Source organism: Sebastes fasciatus, chromosome 21, assembly GCF_043250625.1.
Source record: "Sebastes fasciatus isolate fSebFas1 chromosome 21, fSebFas1.pri, whole genome shotgun sequence".
Lineage (NCBI taxonomy): Eukaryota > Metazoa > Chordata > Actinopteri > Perciformes > Sebastidae > Sebastes > Sebastes fasciatus.
The window spans coordinates 23,643,506-23,663,519 of NC_133815.1; the positions used below are offsets into that span (position 1 = coordinate 23,643,506).

At 39.1% G+C, this 20,014-nt stretch overlaps 1 protein-coding gene across 12 annotated transcripts in view; it reads right to left on the reverse strand.

Annotated features, from left to right (window-relative positions):
• The window catches only part of ccny (cyclin Y), a 49,855-nt gene that overhangs the window by 8,457 nt on the left and 21,384 nt on the right, over nucleotides 1-20,014 (reverse strand). For 2 of the 12 annotated variants that reach the window (XM_074621257.1, XM_074621262.1), the window contains exons 2-9: nucleotides 13,348-13,422; nucleotides 9,667-9,701; nucleotides 8,881-8,904; nucleotides 7,713-7,813; nucleotides 7,559-7,594; nucleotides 6,776-6,833; nucleotides 6,088-6,207; nucleotides 456-622 (exon numbers count right to left, since the gene is read on the reverse strand). In XM_074621257.1, the coding sequence (XP_074477358.1) occupies nucleotides 456-622; nucleotides 6,088-6,207; nucleotides 6,776-6,833; nucleotides 7,559-7,594; nucleotides 7,713-7,813; nucleotides 8,881-8,904; nucleotides 9,667-9,701; nucleotides 13,348-13,422 (616 nt within the window). Of the gene's footprint in view, nucleotides 1-455; nucleotides 623-6,087; nucleotides 6,208-6,775; nucleotides 6,834-7,558; nucleotides 7,595-7,712; nucleotides 7,814-8,880; nucleotides 8,905-9,666; nucleotides 9,702-11,131; nucleotides 11,153-13,338; nucleotides 13,423-15,840; nucleotides 15,967-20,014 lie in introns of those variants that run through there. The other 10 variants (XM_074621260.1, XM_074621264.1, XM_074621261.1 and 7 more) reach the window with 9 other exon arrangements.

Here is a 20,014-nt window from a genome sequence, read left to right on the forward strand (position 1 = left end):
AGTATGTGTTATTAATTGTGAGTAACATTACATTTTGAATGCAGAAATAATAAAACACATCTCCTGCCACCTTCATAACAAAGAAAGAGAGTTATCTTTAATACATTTCATGCCTAAAAATTATTGTTATGCAAGAAGAAATGGAACTGGTTAAAAATAAGACACTTCAGAAACAAAATATTGTCACCGGCAGCAGCTGATAATATTTAGAGTAACTGACCTCAGTCTATAGGCCTTTCAGTTGTGTGTGTGTGCATTGCATTTCTGTGCACTTTTGACTACCTTCATATCGATAAAATGCAACATTTTAGGTAGGGATGTCACAAGAAGCGATACTTCGGTACCAAGTCGATGTCAAAATCCTGAAATCGTGGAATTTCACTGGTATTGGTATCGACTGCTACATTTCTGATATCGGGACATCCCTAGCTTTGGGTGTGTCTGCAGCAACTCACATGTCCTCCACAGTGATATCCTTGAGAATTTGGCAGTAGTCCACGTTCCAGACCGCCTGGTCGTCCCACACCTTCGATGCCAGGAGGATCGCTCCTAGCACGATCCGCTTCCAGTTGAGCGGGCAAATGTCGATCTCAGCGTAGGTCAAGAGCCTCTCCAAATACACCTTGAATAAAGAGATGTGTCACACGTAAATATCTCAGAAAATACTGATCTTTTCCACTTCTTTGAACATACTAAATTATACACATAATTTATTTTCTTCAACACTGTAACAGATGCTTTTAATGTATTATCCATTACCTATGTAATTAGCACATTCTCACATTTCTCTGTTTAATTATCCCCTGCTCTCCTTGAGAGTCTACATAGTTAGTTTGCTGCTGTACTGTTTTGCAGTCTCCTGCCGCCTCCTCCTCCTCCTCCTGGTAAAAACCACAACAACAACATGTCAGACACTGATGAAATCCAGCTCCCCTGGAGCCTGCTCATTAAAATATCCTTGTGGATCGAAACACTCCATCTCTCTGCCTCTCTCCCCGTTTCCATTTCTCTCTCTTTTTTTGGGTAGCCAGAATTCCCACAGTCTACAGATCACAAAGCACAACGAGCCCGCAGGCACCTGTTTCTTACAAGTTGGAGTACTTGTACAGAAGCTGATTCTTCTGATTCCACTGATCATCATTTTGTTAGAAAGTCGTTGTCGAGCATGAAAGCTTCAGTGATCCACTGCACGGTAACGACTAAATGTCTAGCTTGGTAATGGAAGCTACAGCATACCTCGTCAGTTACCATTCCCTCACTTTCTCATTCACTCCAAAATAACAACCTCTCTATGAAATGTGTCTTAACATACACGTGTCATCTTTTTTGTACCGTTTTTCTTTTTTTCATTTACATTTGTATTACTAGTACTTTTAGTTTTCAGTATGGATTTGGTACATTTATTTAGTATTCTTAAAGAGGACCTAGTATGCTCATGTTCAGGTGTATACTTGTATTTGGGGTTTCTACTAGAACATGTTTACAGAACAGTCTGCTCTGATTGGTCAGCTGGCCCACTCTGTTGTGATTGGTCAACCCAACCAAACTCTTTGGACTCCGCTCTAACTAAGTTTGTTTGAGGGCGTGCCAAACTATCAGCTAGGCAGGTATTATGCAAATGTATTACTTGGTGACATTACCACGTTACAGAAGAAAAGGTGGGACTTCAAGCGAGGCATTTCAGACAGTTCAGGAGCAGTGTGTCTGTGGGGGAGAGTAACTCCCTTTGGCGTGGACTTCGGGCTTTGTAACTTCAGAGACCTTTTATATGCACCAAAAACTATACACCGATCAGCCATAACATCCCCACACCCTGACCGGTCTGCAGCTACGCAGCCCCATACGCAACAAACTGCGATGCACTGTGTGTTCTGACACTTTTCTATCGGAACCAGCATTAACTTTTTCAGCAATTTGAGCAACAGTAGCTCTTCTATTGGATCGGACAACACAGGCCAGCCTTCGCTGACCCAGTCGTCTAGCCATCACAATTTGGCCTTTGTCAAAGTCGCTCACATTCAAAAATGGCTGGCCCATTTTTCTGCTTCCAACACAAAGTTCAAAGTTCAAAATGTTCACTTGCTGCCTAATATATCCCCCCCACTGCCAGGTGCCATTGTAACGAGATAGTCAATGTTATTCACTTCACCTGTCAGCGGCCTTAATGTTATGGCTGATCGGTGTATAAAGCATAATAGGTCTTTTTTAATAAATATTTAACTTCAGTATACTACAGTCTATTTCATTTTTGGTATTTGTATTGCTTATGGCCGACTTTCTGAACATGTCATTTGCTAAAGTTTGCAACAGATATGATCCAATACAAACATTCATGTAACAGCAACTTTTTCCCCAGCTGACTGGGAACTACATTTTTTATTTTCCATAAATAAAATGTGCTGCAGGCTCAACTGAATTCAGACCAGTTACAGCTTTGAAATCTGTCATCTCAGATGACAAGTCTGACTTAAAAAAAAAAAATCGGGTCTGCAGAGATGCTGTATTTTTTATGGTGGAGTGGAATATACTGTGGAACAACTTATTATAATTCTGTGTGAATGTGCACTGTGGCAGAACTGTCAGTATTATGTGACTTAAAAACCTAAACAGACTCCGAGAAGACTGTCGGAGAGTCGTTAGATGAAGATTATTCCCGTCTAATTACTGGGCATAAAATAGTACCTTGTGGCATGGACAAATAGAGAGGCAAAGAGAAGGGAGATGTTGTATACTTTCATTCTGTTTTGCAGTCTGGTTTGACTTGCCCACTAGCATGGCTCAGGTGGCTAATTGGACAAGTCAAGCTGGGCTGGGCTTCGTGCCTGCAGGCAGTGCTAACCTATCTCTGTTGTGGCCCAGAGCCTGCCAACAGACACCACATATACACTCATCTGGCAGCGGGCTGCACACATTGAAGAAAGCCCCAATGAAATGAGAGCCAGGCCACATGCTGAGCGATATGAATGCAACAGCACAGAGAGGAAGCTATACAAACAAGCACAACAAAGAATCCAGAGGCAGTGTGGTTGGCAAACAGCAGCCACATGCCGCCTCATTAAACAAAAATGATTTAACTTTGTGATTCCTGGACCCGATGTCACAGATGAGGTTTGGCACAAAACAGAGAAGCTGGTCTCCAAGGAGCTCAAAGGTTAAACTAAGCTCAGGAACAGGCTAATTTCTGAAACAGAGGGATGTTAACTGGTCTGAATGTAGTAAAAACATACTATTTTCATATTTACTTCTAGGGTTTTCTGTCCACTCGTGTTTGAAAAGTAATCCTGCAGTGTCACACTACATCTATTATCCATAAAATTTGCAAGCCAAAGCATGAAGCACTTGATTTAAAGTTTATGATTCATTATGTAAAATAGAGGAATTCATTTGAACACATTCCTGACTGGTGGTTGCTTTAACTACTATATATATATATCATTAAGTTTATACTCCAAACCATCAACATGTTGTGTTCTGCATTTAAAGGAACAGTGTGTAGCATTTTGGGGGATATTGGCAGAAATGGAATAAAATATTCATAACTATGTTTTCATTAATGTGTAATCACTCGAAACTAAAAAATCATTGTGTTTTCGTTAGCTTAGAATGAGCCCTTCAGCGGCTCATGTTACCGCAGTATTGAAAAGGGAGGAGTGAGGTGTACTCAGTTGGTTGCAATCTGCAACCACACCACTAGATGCCGCCAAATCCTACAAACTATACCTTTAAAACAACTAAACATTAAAAGACATTCTGTGGGGATAATAAACAGAGCCAGTGTTAATGGTATAAAGGTCTCTTCCTACTCTTCATGTATTATCTATTGCTACTACCAGTGCAGGCTATACAGTACAGTAGGTAAGGTAGGTAGATTAAAATGCAGCAGTAGTTAAATACATCAGTCTAATATATTCTAAATGTTTCTAAACTAATATAAACTAATAGTTTCTATATGACACCAATGCATGACCTTTGCCCCCTGGAAATTGCTATGGATGGTAATGGTAGCGTTTGAGCTTTGATCAACAATGATTTGCCAAAGAAGACTGATTATCTGGGTGTCTGCCGTCTCCATCCCAGAGTCAAGTCTTCCCTTTCCTATCTGTCCTATGATGGGACAAATGGGAAGGAAAGGAAGACTCCCCTGTCTAAAGTTAGCTGCGTCAGCTAAGCTAACCTCATAACCACCAGCCAACAGCCTGATACAATTACTGATGGGCATGCCAGACTTTACTCTGGGGGACTGAAAGAGACAGGTTATGTGCCAGACTGTGCTGTGTGTGTGTGTGCGTACGTGACTTAGTTAAGTCTGACACATCTTTGTTGGAGTACACCTGTACATGGATTAAAGACACAGACACAGAAACACTAGATACTGTGCGTCAGTGTCTTTGCTTTCCCATCACTGTCTGGAGTAGTGGACATAGGTGCTCACCCATGCATGCAGTTCACACATTGGTGCATCTGTCAGTGAAGCAGAGCAACTCAATACAAGGCCACACGGCCAGACATATTAACCCCTGCACTCCACATTCTCTGGGGACACACGTGTCGGCCAGAGCGACAAAGTGTGGACAAAGATGTTTCTGGGCAAATGAGTGGGGAGAGAGAGAGAGAACATGTTCAACTGAATGTGGCTGGTAAAAGTTGGGTAAGAAACATTTTCAAAGTACGGCCATTCCTATCCCATAAAGATTCTGAAAAACTTATTCATTGCTTTTATATCAAATAGATTATTGAAATGCTCTTTTTTACTGCTCTTCAACTGAAACATTTCAACTTATTCAGAACTGTGCTGCCACACTTTTAACCAAAACAAGTGAAGAGAGAGCATATTGCCCTGGTTTAGCTACACTCCATTGGCTCCTATTATCATTTAGAATAGATTTTAAGGTTCTTTTTACTTGTTTTTAAAGCTCTTAATGGTTTGGGAACGGCCTACATTGCAGACTCTCTGTCATTTTATAATCCTTCACAAGCTCTCACATCTTCTACTGCTGGGTTTTTAAATGCACACAATAATCCAAATGATGGAATATCCTACCAAGAGCTATGAGAGACGCAGGCTCTGTGAACATTTATTAAATGACAGTTGAAAACCTATTTAATTTGGCTTATAATTAATGTCATTCTTCTCATTATTATTTTTTACTAATTCTCAAATTTTTATTAATTTCACTTATATATTTTTTTATCATCTGCTGTCTTTTTTATTGTCTAATTTTAGTGTGTATTTTCCCTTGTTTGAATTTGATATATTTATTTTTTATGGTAAAGTACTTTGAGCTACATCTCTCGAATTGAAAGGGCTCCTTAAATAAAGTTGATTATTATTAATTTAGTTATTATTACTATACATAAGTTGTATAGGAAAAACAGCACAAGTGAATTAGCCTTATTCTGTATTAATTTAAGAGCGGATATGCATTCTTTCTTTAAATACTTGTATAATAAAATAACACATAAATAACCTGGTTAAAGAACATGAAGACTTCTTATCACTATACTACTGTAAAACTATTGTAATGTGTGATGATGGTAAGAGAAAGCACACAAAACAAATGCTAAAGACTCACAGGGGTCAGGGGAGGAGAGAAAGAGAAAGAAATGAGATACAAGGGGGAGTAAAGCTGTCCTTGATATCACGTTTTTAATAGAGGTGAGCAGCGCCGGATGTCATAAGTCTTTAGGAGATAACCTGCTGTACAGTAAAGCACCAATTATATCCTTGCTTCAGGCGCAGACATACTAGTTCACACCAAAGTCATTCTGAAAGGAAATTGCACAGATCAAACTGATCTTGTCACATTTCTTGTGTCACCTTCCAATTTTCTGGTCTCTCCTGTGAGAATTAGTTAACTTTTCAACATTTTTGGGGAAACAGTCTCTGGGAGGAGGGGGGCGTATTTAGCATTTGATAGGATTCAGGAGGAAGAAATGAGGTACAAAAATAAATGAGAGAACAGAGTGTAAAGAAGGCAATAGAAAGAAGACGGCACATGAGACTAGGGAAGGCAAAAAAGAGAGAATCAGGAAGCAACACTCCCTCCTGGTGTCAGCACTGAAATACACACACATACACACACTTACCAAGGTGACAATGGCACACTCAGCAGTGAGCTGTGCGGCGCTGAACAGCGTCCTGACAAAGCGGTAGATCTGCTTCTGCTCAGGGTCGTGTTTCTCATAATCAGGAGGAAGTTCAGACTTCTAGAACAGAAGATAACAAACAAAATGAGAATGAAAGATTTGATGTGACTGTTTACCAAAATGGAAACACAAGCTGCAAGTTGAGACTTTTACTCACAAACGAGTATTCATTTTGAATAGTGTTGTAGATTTTGGATAAGGAGCATCAGTTATGTAGTCATTACGTACATTTTTGGACTGAGAAGGTATGATTTAAATTTTGTTTCATATTCATTCTCATTATTATCTACCAAAGATCATCCTCGCCATCAGTGTTAAAATAAAAAAAATAAAAAGTTCAATGGCATTTTAATTAAAAGAGGTCATAATGAAACACCAAAGAAAGGTTTACATTTTGTACTACATTGTCATTTGCAAGTGCCTTCATTTCAAGTGTTAATTGTGAAAAGAACTGTAAAAAAAAAGGAACTGAAAATACATTTGAATGATCCAGATGGTCCCCGAGATTACAGATTTGATCAATGTGGGTATTTGCTGTTCATCAGCTTGTGTGGTTTGTCTCGCTGATGAGCCCTGACAGCTCTACAGCGCTCACATAATGGAAACGTATCTACAGATACGGCCTTACCGTGAGCGGGTGCAGTTTCTCATCGAAAATGTCTATCAACATTCTTCCGTCGACATCCCTGGAATGACAAACAGGTAGGAGGGACATCAGGGTATGATAGAAATGTAAAACAGATGGCATGAGACTCATTTAATTTAAAACATGATGACTTCATCCTCTGGGATGTCAGGTTGCCTGTTCAATAAGCCATTTATGGGCATTTATCTGCACCTCAAGCAACTGCACTACATGGGATTCCTACCAGTTACTGAGAATAGAGACAAAGAAAAGGACGTCTCTAAACCCTTCTACGAGACCACATTTTATTGCAGAAGGATGCCCAGTTTGTCAGGCTTCATGTGGAGGAAGCCATCGGACAGAATGTCACAATACCTAAAGAGTTTGACATTTCAATATAGGCTTTAGGGGGCATTTTTTTCTGCCAAGCAGTGGGCAACCTCCAGTTCTGAGTGAAGCAATGAGAAGTGCTTTAAAATCTTTCTAATGGCCAGCAGGGCCTCTGGTCGCAAAAATAAGTCCTTTTGTATAGAAGTCTATGAGAAAATGAGCCTACTTCTCACTTGATTTATTACCTCAGTAAACATTGTAAACATGAGTTTATGGTCTCAATCGCTAGTTTCAAGTCTTCTTCACGTCCACATCTTATATACAGTCTGTGATGACAAGTTTTATCTGTGTCTGCTAACGCCTGATGCTGATATTTGAGGCAGGATTGTGAAATGGACAACAGACGGAGAGAAACGAATGCAAGAACTCATAAATGAATGAAAGCCCTTATCATACCTGTTCTTTATGTGGTAGTATATTGCGAGGGCTACGCTGTTAAGAGAAAAAAAAAACACATGACAATTAATTTCAAACAATGAATCCAAAACATTTCTCCTCATTGCGGAGATTGAACATTACATTAAGAGTTCATAAACAGTTATGTAGTTACCATTTGATGGTGTATTTGAGGTTGGGCTGACTGACGGTGCTGTCATCGAGGAATATGGTGGAACATGAGCTGTACTTCCGTCTCACCGGGCCTTGATGATGCTGGAGTTCACACACACACACACATACATACAGACAGGCAGACAGGCAGACAGACAGACAGAGACACATGCACGTCAATCTCTATTTCAGTCATACTCTGACCAGCCAAGAGGCCTGCTAACAGCCATGGAAAGTGGGGCACCTGCAAGCCCACAAACTAAATCTATCTGTCCTCTGTCAACTTCTGACATGGTTGCATGCGGGTATGGCATTGACTGTATGGTGGAGTGCAACTTCAGCTCCAAACTTCCATTTAGTAATGAATAGGGATGTCACGATACCAGAAATTTAGTAGTCGATACTAATACCAGTGAAATTCCACGATTCCAATTCGATGGCACCTGCTGTGTCGACATCAGCAGGACGAGAGCTAGTTAATGTTAGCTGTTAGCAGCTGGTAAGCAGCACAGTCCTGCATGGAGCTAACAGCTAACGTTAACTAGCTCTCATCCTGCCGATTTCAACATGGATTTGTTGTTCACAATGTAGCATTATCGGGGAAAAAATAGGATGCATCCCCAGGATACGTCAATAGTTTTTTAGAGTTTACTGCATCACAAACAGATTTTCTATTGTGCCCAGGACGATGGGACGATGTTAATCTCAAGCCTTGATGGTACTTATGGTACCTGCGGTACTGTAGAAAACTGAGTACCGTCACGTTTTCAGAATTTTGGCATCAACTTGGTACCAAAGTATCAGTTCTCGTGACATCCCTTGTGATGACTTTTCTTTTAACTGGCTCATTTTCTCCTGGCACATAAACCAGAGCTTTATCATGTCAATCGGGTTATTCCTTTTTTTATTTGCTCACAATCAAAAGAATGTTTATTCTTTTCAAGATAAAAACTTCACTGATTCATCTGTAAAAATAACATATTCTACCAATTGCTGCTCTTGCGGCTGAAGGAGTGATGGACAAAGATGATCTACATCATAACGGGATGAAATTGTTGCTACATCTAAATAATGACATTTAACTACATCTTCTGCACACATGACTATGACTATAAGAAGACAATGATAAAGGGGTTGGAGTATTTTGAGGGTCATTTTGAGGACTTTACCTTGTTCTCCGAAATGTGTGTGAACTTGCAAAAAAGATACAACACAATACAATCACCATTTGCACCATTATAATATTCACAATTGTATCAAACTACCAAATAACTAAATGACAGTTGAATGATAAAATCCACTTCATGCTCTTAAGTAGGGTTGCAACTAACAATTATTTTCATTTTCGATTAATTTGACAGTTATTTTCTCGATTAATTGATTAGTTGTTTGGTCTATAAAATGTCAGAAAATGGTGAAAAATGTCGATCAGTGTTTCCCAAAGCTCAAGATGATGTCCTGAAATGCCTTTTTTTTGTCCACAACTCAAATATATTCAGTTTACTGTAATAGAGGAGTAAAGAAACCCAAAAATATTCAGATTTAAGAAGCTGGAATCAGGATTTGACTTTTTTTTCTTAAACAATTACTCAAACTAATCATCAAAATAATAGGTGTTTAATTGAATAGGTGACAACTAATGGATCAATCGATTAATCGTTACAGCTCTAGTCAAACATCTTCAAAATTAACAGGAATTACAATTCAAATGTAAACCTTTTTAATGCAGCAACTGGTCAAAATGTAAACAGGAAATAAAATTCCAGTATATAATGTGTATAGTATACAAACATAAAAATGTAATTTAATAGATCGGCCCCCATTGTCACCGAAATCCAATCCAGCAATCTGAGTCAGTATTGGCCTGATAATCCGATCCAGTATCTGTATCGGTGCATCCCAAACACTACTGTCCTCTTTAACGTATCACACACAATGTCCTTTAGCGTACTTACATGGTTGATGTAAAGGCTCTTTCGTTTTTCTCGAACTGCAAAGGAAGATGAGAGAACAGGTGTCAGCGGTCAAGCTCAGTAGGAGTGCAGTACACTACCCTCACAGACAGGGAGCAGCATTTATCCAGGGTTTATACGTTTTTTCTCTAATTATTCTACACTGCATTAAACAACACATGGCAGTTTTAGCAAAAAGCATTTTTAATATGAAAAAAGAACATTTCAAAGCCTGTAAAAATGGCTTTTCTCTCCCGCTACATTAGAAATTGTGTTTTAATGTGGGGGAATGAGTGTGAGCTAATTATCTAATCCATTCATCATTTTGGCCCACATGAGTCCAAATTAAATGACGCATGTTTCATTCAAGAGGAGATTTGTCATTTGAGCTTTCTTTCTGTTCATACAAATGCTAATTCTGCTTAATGGCCGAGGTGAGTTGTTAGTTTTATAGAGCTCACTTCATGAGTGCATGGCGTAACACACACACACACACACACACACACACACACACACACACACACACACACACACACACACACACACACACACACACACACACACACACACACACACACACACACACACACACACACACACACACACACACACACACACGGCTGTGTGTAATGCGGTTGTGTCTGTTTGTGCATCCGTGTGTGTCTGTATGTGTGTGTGTGTGTGTGTGTGTGTTCACTCTGATGTAGGAGAGCACACGAGGGGGAAAAAAGATCGCCGGCAAAGCAAACTGGAGCAGATGCAGAGCGCAGCATCACACATCAAGTGACGTAGTGAGCTGTCTGGCGTCTCTCACCCTGCCGCCCTGTCTGTCTCTCACCTCTCCGACACACACGCACATGCACGCACACGCACACACACTCTAATGCACATGTTTTTTTCTTTCCCTAGGGGCAGTCGTGACTGTATGCTCTGCTTTCTAGCAAAAAGCAGCAGGCTCTTCTTACGTCATAATCAGTGAAAAAAAAAAAACCCTGACGGCGGTGATTTCTGAATTGATTTCTGAAATAATAAGGAAGAAAAATCACAATTTTTTTCTACAAATCAACACTGACACATTTAATATTCTTCTGAACAGTAGTGTTGAATCTTAACATTTGTTACATTCACACCTCCTCTGTTGAAAAGATTTCATAAGCGCTGCCGCTGGTGTGGAAAATAAACGGTTGATATGTGTCATTTCAGTAATAAAAACAATTTTTTTTTGCAGCTCAGTCTGCATCCTTATAGACCGACATGCACATGGGCACAAACACACACACACATATATATATAGAATGATATCAGCAGCTCAGCAGTGAAGGCACGTCACCCGCTAACAAAGAACGATACGGATCAAGTACAAGAATACAATAAAGCTTGAGACCACATGAAAAGTCCAGCGCAGAAACACACAGTAAGCATAGTGCTGCTACCCGTCCACAGAGACCAGACACATATACATGCTTACCTCTCTTGTTGGGCACAGCAACTGAAAAAACACAAAGCCCAAGTTGTTCTCTGTGTGTCCTGTATTGGTATTTATTTGTGTGCAATATGTTGAGAAAACAGGCCAGCAGACATTCACACAAGAGCTTGATAAAAAAGGCTAATAAAAGATCAGATCAATATATCAGCCTTCAGGCTACAAACCCTTCAGATGAACCAGCAAATGGAACAATATCAAGCCTCTTATCATCAAAGTCAAAAAGACTGTGGCTAAACTGAATCCCAGAAACCAACTTCATCACATTTCAGTTGATTAAAATGCATTAGTGTCACTGTGAAGGGTCCAGACGGCTACCGGATCAGTCTCACTGCTTGATAAGAGACGATCAAAACACCCCAGTGTGCCTCAAATAATCTGACGCAAAGGCAGCTGCTGTAACATTTCCACAGGAGCCTGCCTGGAGCTTCTATGGTGGATAAAAGGATGTTGATCAACTGGACTTTTACATAGCTCCCCATCTGAAATCCCTATATCAATCAAACAGCTTGCATTCCCACAAAGGGGGCGGCACATGCCATCGTTTGAAACTTAAAGATACTATTTTTTGCAGGCTGCCTCTCTCAACAGGGTTTTTTTTGAGGATCAATGTCGATTGATAAAAACCTACAGTCAACATGAATGAGGCCCTGAGGGAGTAGGGGGAGGTGAGGCGATGTAAAGTGGTGAGAAAACGTAATAAAAAAACACACTAGAGATCTGTGATGAGACTACCTGAAATGTGAGTGTCTAATGCATTCTAGAGATGTTTACATTACTGTAGGTTTCATGACTTACACTTGAAAGCTGTGTGGAATTGTGTACAGGGGTGTATGATGTGCTTACTTATTTTGCACGACAAATTCTTCAAACTACAGTCTTCAGACGGAATGCATATAGTCACCCGATTTGACTGTTATCAGGCCATTAAAAGTGTGTTTTTGCTCACTATAACCATCATAGATGTGGGTCAGTAGGGGCCTGCTATGCCTACTACGTTGTAAAACTGAAAGTGAAACTTAAAACAAACACGTTCCAACACGTTGTAAAACTGCATGAAACATTATGTTTTGAACACAAACAAAACAACTTGTTTAGGTTTAGGCAATAAAACCACTTAGTTAAAGGAACAGTGTGTAGCATTTAGGGGGATCTATTGGCATAAATGGAATATAATATTAATAAGTATGTTTTCTTTAGTGTATAATCACCTGAAAATGAGAATCATTGTGTTATTGTTACCTTAGAATGAGCCGTTTATATATACATAGGGAGCGGGTCCTCTTCACGGAGCTGGCCACTCTGTTTCTACAGTAGCCCAGAACGGACAAACCAAACGCAAGCTCTAGATAGGGTCATTTGCGGTTTCATGTCGGCCACCGTAGTACTCGTACATGCTTGGCACACAGGAGAAGTGTCAGTTGATTGCAATCTGCAACCTCACAGCTAGATGCCGCCAAATCCTACACACTGCACCTTTAAGTTTAGGGAAAAACATTGTGTTTTGGCTTAAAATAACTATGTTTCAAAAAAGAAAGTAAAACTTATGACCACAAAGACAACTACATCTTGTTGGTTTCACATGGGATGCAAAGCCCGGTCACCTGGGTGAAGGTACTGTGTTCTGTGTACCATCCATTGCCCCCTAACTCCACCCCATATGGAGTTTCATATTCTGTATACTACAACGCCTCACTTCCGCCACTGCTTCCATCATAATTACTACGGTCGCTAGGTCACTGTCGTCTTCTTTTATACCTTCTTTCAGTGATCGACCATGTGTATAGATGACAAAACATACTAGCTGGTGTAGCAGGGCCCTACTGACCCACATCTATGAGGCTTATAACCACTGATAATGCACATTTAGGCTAAAAAAGCCATCAGAAACTCTTTCCAAACAGCTGTGGATGACACTACTAGAAATAATTACCCATTACGTCAGTGCTTAGTACACACTCGCAGTAATACTCGCAGCGTAAGAAAAGCCATCCCAATAGTGTATAACACAACTTCACCTTGCCTCACACTCCGTCACCTTCATCTATGCGGGTCCAGACATATTTAACATGGCTCTTGCAGACACCTTGCAAGTTTTCTACGCACTCACCAACAATCCTTACACGGTTTTTCAGCGCTACTTTACTGTCAAAGTTTCAAAAGTAGGTTTGGGAGAAAAGCGAGATGCTCACAATGCTCACCGTCAGTCTGGGACTTGCTGAGGAAGATGGTGCTGGCCCGGGGATGATCTGATGGATTGTACTCCATGGGCAGATCTGGAAAACAATGAGGAAACAAAACATTAGTCTTACAGGCAGCATTTAATGTAAAGAGTTTAATTCCATACGGATTTGTGTACCATTTGAAAAACTTCCAACAACTAAGATACACATCCGGTAAAAAAAGCAACTTCCCTTTGAGTCTGCATACTGTACATTTTCTTTTGACAAAATGATATTCAACAGAATATAAAGTAATCATCAGTATGTTAGGAATAGCAGGCAAGGCTATGATCGTTTTACCAGAATAACTCAAACATAGTGTGGAGTGAAACCTTTCATTCTGAGGTTAAATGTGTGGGTTTGGCTTTAGGGGTTAACCACCTCTCCTGCAATGGACTGAACCGAATGGAAAAACAATCTGTCGGCTGTGTAAACGACGGTTTGTAAATCGATGTGCTAAGCAAACACACCAAAAAGGTATAGATTTGTTTTAGATCATCATCTGTACACACAAACCACCTAGAATCAACCACCAAATTAGACAGTAGCTGGCAATAGAAGCCGCAATAAATCACAAGAAAGAGATCTTTCAGCATTCGATGAGCTGTTGAACTCTGACAGCAGGTTTGTACAACATCTATCCTCTGAGTCAGACACTGACTGCTGCAGGTACAACTATATGCCACTAGGTGATCTATGTCACAAGGTGTCTGCAAGGTTTTTCACACATATGACAGCAAGTACAAATGAATAGAAGACTAATATGCAAATAACAGAGTTAAACATGAAAATGTGTACGTAAAATAGGACCTTTACAACCACATTTAAGACTGAAGTTCTGTATTAGCTTGCATTTGATACTAATTTAAACACAAATTATAAATTGAAGACACAACTTCCTTTATTATGGAGATGTAATAAATAAGTAGGGCTGTCAAAGTTAATGCACTAATAACACGTTGAGGCAAATTTGTTTTAACTCCATTCATTTCTTTAACACATTAACGCAACTAGGTTGTAGCGGGCTCAGTCTTAACGCTAGAGTAAAGACACTGGTATCGTATGAAACTACAAAACCTAAGGAATTGGTACCAACTATGTCAGCTTGTCGGGAAAGACGCTAAATAACGCTCCAAACATATGCAAAATTTTGGCTAGCAAAATCTGGCATGGCCATTTTCAAAGGGGTCCCTTGACCTCTGACCTCAAGATATGGGAATGTAAATGGGTTCTATGGGTACCCACGAGTCTCCCCTTTACAGACATGCCCACTTTATGATAATCACATGCAGTTTGGGGCAAATCATAGTCAAGTCAGCACACTGACACACTGACAGCTGTTGTTGCCTGTTGGGCATGTTATGATTTGAGCATATGTTTTATGCTGAATGCAGTACCTGTGAGGGTTTCTGGACAATATGTGTCATTGTTTTGTGTTGTTAATTGATATTCCAATAATAAATATATACATACATTTGCATAATGCAAGCATATTTGCCCACTCCCATGTTGATAAGAGTATTAAATACTTGACAAATTATCCTTTAAGGTACATTTTGAACAGATCAGATTAAAAGTGACTAAACACCATAGAATAATTCATGATTTTCAAGTCCTGTAAAAGCTTTCCATTATTTTTATCAGATTGTTCAGATGTTAGATACCTGGGTGACTAATCATCCCCATTACCTTATCTATTTCATTCTGGTTTACTTCATGAAATGTCATTTTTTTTTATATTCACTTTTAATTGTCCCGAGTTAAACCTCTGATGGCAGCGTGACTCAGCCTCTGGCTGAGTGGTGTTTAACAAAGTCAAAGTAAAAGTCTGTTTTAGCTCTGCACAAATTTGTTATTTTCATTATTAATTAATTCCATTGGTTATTTTTTTTTGATTAGTTGATTAATTGTTTAGCCTATAAAATGTCAGAAAATAGTGAAAAATGCCCATCCCCGGTCCATAAAGCCAAAAAATATATCTTTTATCTTTTTGCTGTTAGACATGTGTGTGCCAAATCAGAAGCTACAGCCACTGTTGCCTGGTGGATGACTGCTATGTAAAACCACTGAATATATCAGCATCAATTTAGTGTCCTAGTTCCTTGCCCCCATTAAATCCCACAGGCCAAAACATGAGTTTTTATTCTTAAAGTATAAACAAAAAATGTACAAAGAAGTGTTGCACTGTGTTCTAAGCCTGCAGCCCTTGAGTTCATAGCTGTGGCTACTAGTGAAACAGAGAACCACTGTTGTTTGAACAGCAGATTGGTAGTTTATCCCTACCGCTGCTTGAATTTTATGGTGGCCCGGTGAAGGGATTTAATATCCTGAACAACCTAAGCTCAAACATTTGTTGACATTTGGTTAAGATCATTATCATATTCCCGTATAGTTTAATTATTAACTACAACTGTATTACTAACTCTTAAAAACTCAACAGAGGCAAGAAAACTAAACTAAAACTTTACACACATAAAAACAGTGTGAGGTGGTGACCCCATCAGCAGCTTCCTGGTTTCTTGGATGATGTCAGTGAAACAGGAAGGGGTCAGAAGGAACCAACACCCACAAAGACTAGTAGAGAGAAAAAGAAACAGATGCCAAGAAACAGGAACAGGTATAGAAGAACAGTGACAAGCTGATAATAAGAGACAAAAGGGCAAAAAGTATGGAGGACGGAACCAAAATTTAAAAAAGAATAATAAATAAATGACTTGATAAATAAATAAATATTTCATCAAATGAAACAAAAACAAAATTAAAAACAAATGTAAGCATTAATGAATTGATAAAATGTGACACAAATTTATATTTCTGTTTTAATTTGCTTCTTTGTTTATTTACATTTGTATTAATTCCCTTATTTATTTACTCTTCTGTTTAATTTCCCCTTTTATTTATTTATGTATTTATTTGTATTATTCATTTGTATTTATTTATTTATTTTGCATTAACAGAAGAGTAAATAAATAAGGAAATGAATACAAAGATAGATAAATAAAGAAGCAGAAACATCAATTTACGTCATATTTTATCAATTAGTTAATGGCTACATTTATTTTTAATATTATTGTTGCTACATTTAATGACATATTTATTTATTGAGTCATTTATTTATTTATTCATTAATTTTTCATTTTGGCAGAAAAGACAAGAGAGCTGAACATAAAGTGGTGAGAGTGACATATGTGAAACATGATTGACAGGGAGAGAGAAGACGCAAAGAGAAAAGAGAGCAAATGAAAGAAAATATAGATGGGAGGGGAATAGTCGAGATGGATATGAAAAAGGAAAATAGGAAATTGAGAGAGAGGAGAGCAAAGTTGAGGAGACATTTGGGAGAAGGAGAAGAAGTGAAGAAGAGAAGGTCAGTTTGCAACAAAACCTTGTGGAAATGAGCATGGTTGATGTAAAACTTTACTTTAGATCCACCATTAAAACACACTATGTAATGATGACTACAGAGCATACCTCAGATCACACAGCCTCTCTCAGTCAGTACCCTGCAGGTTACACATGCGAGCCACTGCTATTGTGTCCAAACTCTTTTGAACTACTGCCTTTTTGTGTTTGAGGGCCACTTGAAGAGCCTCAAAGGACACTAAAACACACACACAGCCATGATGTAGGAGGAAGTGACACACGGTGCTGAATAAAAGATGGGTGTGTGGGAAGAAGCAAAGAGCGCTGAAGGAGAACTGAAGGTGGATTAATGATGCCGCTCGAATGTTAGTGAGTACACGAAAGCTGTCATTTTGTTTAGTGTGATAATACGTTTCTACTTTAAAATGACACGTGAATCATTTAGAAAGTAACGCTTTTTTTCTGGTGATGTCACTGTCATTTTTAACACAGGAAGCTGACTGGTCTCAGACCCAGGGAGTGTCCCTCTGGCTGGTGTCAGTGACCTCTGGTGTGGTTCCACCCTCCCCAGTTTTCTCCAACCTGGGGGTAGACGAAAGCACCCAACTTCCTGCGTTTCAGGAAGCAGAGAGGAAATGAAGTAGGGGGTGACGGTTACACATTGTTAGGGAGGTAGGCTGAACAAAGAGTGGAGGGAATAGGTCAGTGTGTGGATTTAGGCCTGATGTGTTTTAAGCTCCATTATTTATTCTCCTACAGAAAACACACATGAACACACCTTAAGAAAGATGGAAGACAAAGCCAAAAGAAGATGGACACTAAAGCAGCACTTCTCCCCATAGTTCTCCTCTGATAAATGAATGCACTTCTGCGTGTTTCCCCCCATTCCAGTGTTCTATTCAAAGCAAAGGAGATCCATCACCTGGCCATTGTCTTGTCATGTAAGACTGCACAATCATACAATAATAAATAGAGGGTAAGGTTGGGCGATATACTGTATGATGATATATATACCATGAGACAAATTTAGATTTGTGGACCATATCTCTGGTCGTATTAGGCTATTTTAGACATTGTTGCAAATCAATGAGCAGGATAATATTTCTATGACTTCGGCATCAATGTGATGAAGTACTTTAATTTGTTGGGTATGTAATTTGCTGGATTAACAAAAAAAAAACGACATTCCCGTCTAGTGATTTTATATATAAACAGTGTCTTGGTTAATTTACCAAAACATTTACATCACAATATATCAATATACATAAAGTGGCATGTAGCACGAGGCTTTTATCCATATTGCCCATTCCTCATAGAGGAGAACCTTCATTTTCCATACCCATTTATTAAGGTGGGAATCTTTATGAATTTTACAAGTTGATTGATTTTGCAACGTTTTTAAAATAATAATAAGATTTTTTTTAAATATTCGTATGAAAAAAAAAGGTAACATTCTTCTCAGGGCAGTATTACACAGATTACTGCACAAGATTGTAATTAATAAAAAAAAATTGATTCACTTTTAAAAAGAAAATTTCAGATAAAAAAAATGTAAATTGATTTAAATGTTTTGCTCAACTTTGGTCAAGATCAGATGTCACCTCAACTGTCAACTACATTTCATATTGCATATGAATAAAACCAGTAAATGGATGTTTGAATTTTCTTCTTATTCAAAAAACAATCCAGGTTCAGTGGATCATAGTTGCCACCTGTGCCTTATTTTGAAAAAGATACAAGCTCCTCAACCCGCAGCAACCACCTGCAGGACGAGAGGAAACTGATGCCCTCATACTGCCGTTAGTTACACTATGAACAGGAACATATCTGTATTGTGGTTAGCTATTGGCACTCCGCCTGCCTGCTCCGGGAGCCTGCCATGAGGGTAGCTTCGGGTTGCAACATCAGCCCAGACAGGAAGGCCCTCTGCTGGTTTTGCGCTGCTCTGCTGAGGTGCCAGCCGGAGGGGATCCAGATGGCACAGCACGGCACCGCCCGGCTGTCAACAGCAGGCTATCAAACAATACTCCCACGTGGTTGAGATAAGAGAAGCACACAGCACATCTTGTAATGGAGTGTTTGAGAAAAGAGCACAAGATGTAGCTGCTGTTTTGGAAACGTGTTAACAGGAACACCGTGCTGCACGGCTGTAGTTAGTGTGACACTCAATACTATTTTTGTAACATCAACTCAAACTGTTCTGTTGCTGATTGAAATGATGCCGTCTGGTTCGACTACTGATGAGTGATGATTTGGCATCTTAAAAACCTTAACTTGGCTCAACCCTTCTTGGGGTTCAGTATCTTACTGAATGTTTGTTAAGTAAATGGGGCAAAGTCAAGCTGTCCTTCAAAAAGCAGCATAGAAAATAGGATATATTGAAGTAGATTCAAACACAACAACATGTTGCTTCTAAAGTTTGACTGTGAAAATAATAGGGTTGTAAGAAAATATCGATACACGTGAGTATCGTGATATCATGTGTTGTGATACTGTATCGATTCTCCAAAACACTGTATCGATTTTCAATTAACCACTTAAAAATCCGATGCTATTTGATCTTTCGGAGGTTGTAGCAGGCTCAGTTTTTAAACTAGAAACTATCTTATACTTGCATGTCGCAAAGGAGGCTAAATGTTGCTCCAAAGTTACGTTAAATCTTGGCGAGCAAAAACTGACATGGCCATCTTCAAAGGAGTCCCTTGACCTCTGACCTCAAGATATGTGAATGAAAATGGCTCATTATGGGTACCCACGAGTCTCCTCTTTACAGAAATGCCACCTTTATGCTAATTCCATGCAATTTTGGGCAGAAACCTTGCCATTTTTTTTAAATGCAGTATAAATGTGTTATTTTCACCTATTCTAAAATGGTGTATTTGAATATTTCTGCATACTGGGGTCCCTAAACAGTCTTGGAATTACATAAATTGGATATCACTGTAAAGCTGAAACTCGTGTGGATCCAATGAGTCAAATTGTATGCATGTGTAATGATGTTAGTCCCGATAGTGGCCATTTCACATAATCACTCTGATTTTACATATGTTGGTGTGTCTTACTATGACCGTTTTACTCAAATTTGATGAGAAAAAAAATTGCAATCGCCTTACTTACAGTATCGCAATATATCGTTATATATTGAATCGTAACCGCTGTATCATGATACGTATCGTATCACCAGATTTTTGCCAATATACCGCCCTAGAAAACAATTGTTGAACAGATTTAACTCTCTCAAATTTAAGCTCTTTCCCGCCTGCGCCCCAATGTCAGTTGGGAT